Source organism: Gymnodraco acuticeps, unplaced genomic scaffold (genome assembly GCF_902827175.1).
Source record: "Gymnodraco acuticeps unplaced genomic scaffold, fGymAcu1.1, whole genome shotgun sequence".
Classification (NCBI taxonomy): Eukaryota; Metazoa; Chordata; class Actinopteri; order Perciformes; family Bathydraconidae; genus Gymnodraco; species Gymnodraco acuticeps.
This window is the reverse complement of record NW_022991031.1, coordinates 113,773-117,998: the sequence shown is the minus strand read 5'-3', so window position 1 is coordinate 117,998 and position 4,226 is coordinate 113,773. Positions and strand designations below refer to the sequence as shown.

The following is a 4,226-nucleotide window of genomic DNA, read 5'->3' as shown; positions in this document are numbered from 1 at the left end:
GCTGTAGGAATTTGATCATGGATTTAAAAGGGCAGAACTGGGAGTCGTTGCGGGCGGCGATGACGGAGCAGGCGCCGCCGCATTTGGAGTGCTTAAGATATAAGCTAAAATGGCTAGCGTGAAAGGATATGTCAGAAAAGCTGACATCTCGATTGAAATCGAACGTAAGAGAAGCTGTGGTAAATTCCCCTGGTCTGAGGAAAGCATAAAAAGCTAGGAGAAATAAAGCATCAAGTAGCGCATCGATATAAGGGGAGAACAACCCACTTCTAAGTTTGGAGAGCATAAGGCGTAAAGTGGAGAGTGTAATAGGACGTCTCCGGTCTAAGGCGGGGGGAAACGTTTTAATAAGACCTTTGAGAATGAGTTTGACTGACTGGTTTGCGAACAGGCTGGGAAAGCCGGGATCGAAACAGCGAACATTAAACTGAACTCCTGCTAAGAGGCCCCGGATGTATTGGGGTTTGAGGTGGCGATCAGTGGCGCAGTAGCACATGAAGGCGCACACGGTGGAGATGAGAACAGGTTTAAGTGTAATGCCTATGGAAAAGCAAAATAACGCGAACGTTCTCCAAGCGAAATCATATGTTTTGAGGGTGGACGCGGCTAAGCCCTTCCTCATAAGAACCTGGCGGATTCGAGGTGCCTTGCTAGGGGGCTTCTATTTAGAAGAGAGAGAGGAGATGCAGGGGAGGAATCCTGACGGGTTGAGCGCTGGCTCCTGGGCAGAGGTTCCGGAATGTCTGGAAGTGGAAGCGAGAGAGGGAATCAGCCACTGAGTTAAGGTGGCCGGGAACGTGACGAGCGGAGATGAGGAAGTTGTGGGTGATGGAAGACCACGTGATGCTTCTCATGAACGGCATGATGTCGCGGCACGGGGAGCGCGCTTTATTAATAATCCCGACCACTGATTGGTTGTCACAGAGTACTGAGATCCGCTTCCGAGGCCAGAGGTGACCCCCCACGTGGCAGGCAACAGCGATCGGAAAGATCTCATGCAGAGCGGAGGAAGAGGCATGGCTGGGGAATGACGGAGGCCACGAGCCTGCGAACCACTCTCCCTGGAATAAACCCCCAAAACCCACGGATGGGGCAGCGTGAAGAATCTCATGGAGTCGGAGGAGTACACAAGGTCGTCGTAGAAGAAGGTGATGCCATTCCAGTGTGCGAGCAGGAGGGACCAAAACCGCAGGTCTGAGCGGCAGCCTTCATCTAGGAAGACGTGGTCATGGAGGTTTTCTGCAGCCGACGCTGTATCCAGCAGCCGGGAGATAAAAGAGCGCCCCTGAGGGATGATACACATGGCGAAATTGAGGTGCCCGAGCAGGGAGAGCAGCTGCTGCTTGGTGATAACTTGTTGCTCGCAGAAGGCTTTTGAGATGTCGCGAATGTGCTGCAGTTTGTCCGTGGGGAGAGACGCTTCCATGTCTACAGAGTCGAGTGTAATGCCCAAAAACTCCAGGCGTGTGTTGGGACCTAGCGTTTTCTCTTCTGAGAGGGGAACGCCTAACTCCTGAAAGCATGTTTTGAGTTTTGCTAGAGAGTCGCCTGATTTGTCCCGAGGGGGATCTATGAGGAGGAAATCGTCCAATAAGTGAAGGACGGAGGGGATTCTGACGATGTTCAGGAGGATCCAGCAGAGGGCTTCGGAAAAATAATTAAAGATGCAAGGGCTACTTCTGCACCCGAAGGTTAAACGGACAGCGAAGTAGAATTTGGACTCCCACCTGATACCGAACATGTGCCACTGAGATGGGTGAATGGGAATTATTTTGAACGCGCCGGTGATGTCTGCTTTGGAGAGCCACGCTCCTTGCCCTGCGAATTTGATAAGCTTGATGGCATTATCGACTGAAGCGTAATGAAGCGAAAAATACTCTGGGGGAATAAGGCTATTGATGCTGCAAAACGGACCAGCGCGAGGAGCGGACAGATCGAAAATGAGCCTTTTCTTCTCGGAGTATTTGCGTGTAGCGACCCCTATTGGGCTTGTCCGGAACACTGGGAATGGAGAGGAATGGAAAGGACCGATTAAATATCCTTTGTTGAGCTCTTTTTGAATGAGCTGAGAGACTATGGTGGGTTCTTTTTGCGGCTGACTCCAGGTTTTTAGCCACTAAAGTCACTGAGGGGGGAGAAAGGACCCCTACCCTGAACCCTTGAGAGAGCCCTCACAAAAGATAATCAACGAACACGGGATTTGGGTGAGTCGAAAACACATCTGCTAAGTGTGTGGTGTTAATGGGAGTCGAGGGGTGATGTTTTAAAAGGTTTTTCCACCACGTTGATTCTGGCGCGGGAAAGGGGGCCGGCGCCTGGGGCAAACTGAACTCGGGTGAGCATCCCTGCAGGTACTGCAAATGTGAAGAAAAGTACAATAAGGGTAAGAACACACGTTCTCATTAAAAGAAACGCAAATCTTATTATCCCTTTGCTTGATCACCTGACGGTTTGGTTTATTGTTCCCGGAATACTGCGTGGGGAAAACGCTAGACCCGGAGAGAGGCACTGAAGGGCAGAGCGGAGAGGTGTGGCCCTGCGCTCCGCAGCTAATGCACGAGACGACTTGTTGCCCGCCGGTAGCCATTACGAGCAGCTCGGTATCCAGCACTTAGCTCATTGTAACATCCAGGCGGATGTTACAATGAGCTAAGTGCAGCGCTGCTTTGCTAGAGAAGCTTTTATGGTATTGATAGAACACTGATTTCCCGTATTTGATGTGAAGATCGCCAATCATGGCCAGATAAGCATCTAACTCCACTCTCCTTCCGGGGTAAACTGCGCAGAGGACATCGCGGAAGATGCTAAAAGCTACCAGAAATTTCCCTATAGAAAGGTCTTTGAGGAGCCGGGGGTCTGCGGATTTAAATACCGCAGTAATGCTTCCTCCCGTGGCGATGGCTTTGTCGCACTCCGGGGAAGGCAGAATAAGGCTAACCAAATTAATGTCTTTCCCGTCGAGGATTTTTGCTCTGAGCCGTGAGGAGATGTTAGCGGCTTGGGGAATGTAGAGCCTACCTGAGGGAGGAGCCGGGAGGGCGGAAGCCAGAGAGTGAGAAGGAACTACCATGCCAAATGCAAAATCCTGACCCGGCGGGGCCGCCGAAGAGGTTGAAGCTCCGGCCTGGCCTCTCTCCATGGACTGAAGGCGAGCGTCGATTAGCAGCATAGAACTTGCCAGAGATTGCAGTGTGTTGGCTAGGCTGCCATCGAAGAGGGGCTGAGTGCCGGAGCTCCCGGGCTGAGTGGCGCTGGGCTGGGTGGCGCTGGGCTGCTGAGCGCCGCTGGAGTGAGCCTGAGGAGTGAGCCTGAGGAGTGAGCCTGAGGAGTGGAGGATTTCTTGGCCGAGCGAGCTCCTGGAGGACTCGCTTTTTTAGACCGTTTGCCCCCGCGGCCGCGAGAGCGCCCTCGCCCTCTTCCGGGGGGGCTGGCTGGAGCTGCTGGCCTGTGCTGGGAGACCGCACCGGAGGCTTGGTCCGACAGCTCACGGAGCTGGGAAAGCAGGAGATCTGGGGCTAGGGTGATGCCCTGCTTCCGGAGATGGGCGACGAGGAATTCTGGCTCTGCTGTGCGAGAGCCGCTGCGGGCGCTCAGACGAGAACTGAGGCGACGGTGACTTGAGGAGTTTGACGCTTCCTCTGGAAGTGCATCGGAAACGGGATCGAGATCCTTCGAAAAAAGTAGGTTCTCTGAAGAGTCTGAATTAGACATGTTTGAGGTTTTTGTATCAAGTGTTTAGGCGTAAGAGGAGTGTAAGCTACCAACTTGCACGTTGACACCTGGAAGACAGCTGATAGAAAAGGGGAGAGCATATATAGAGGGATTAACAGGTACGATAATTAGGCTTGTGAATGGAGGGAAGTGATAGGTTAGCTAAGGAGTGGCGCTCCCTGTCATCTAGTGAAGGGAGCGAGTATTGCCATGACGTGCAATACGGAGTGATAGGTCTTCCTGCCTGAACTTGCGCTAAGCTTCACATGTCTGCACTAAAGAAAAGGGCACAGAGAGGAAACCAGTTTTAAGATGTTTAAAAGTTCATTAGACATAATATATGCTTAAATGCATTTCAAAGAAGTTGTGTTGGAGTTTGTGTTATTCTACATTTTTACACCAAGATTTTCTGATTTTACTTCGGTTACAAATATCGGTTATCGGTCTCCTTGATTACTAATAATCGGTATCGGCCTTGAAAAAACCATATCGGTCGATCCCTACTTTAAATACAG

General features: G+C 51.6%; 1 protein-coding gene across 1 annotated transcript; it reads right to left on the bottom strand.

Annotated features, from left to right (window-relative positions):
* Positions 1–665: 665 nt before the first annotated feature.
* LOC117559690 lies at positions 666–3,169 on the bottom strand. Its single transcript, XM_034236368.1, is given in 3 exon segments — positions 666–1,123; positions 1,126–2,001; positions 3,019–3,169. Coding segments are annotated over 3 exon segments (1,485 nt in total).
* Between the last annotated feature and the right edge of the window lie 1,057 nt (positions 3,170–4,226).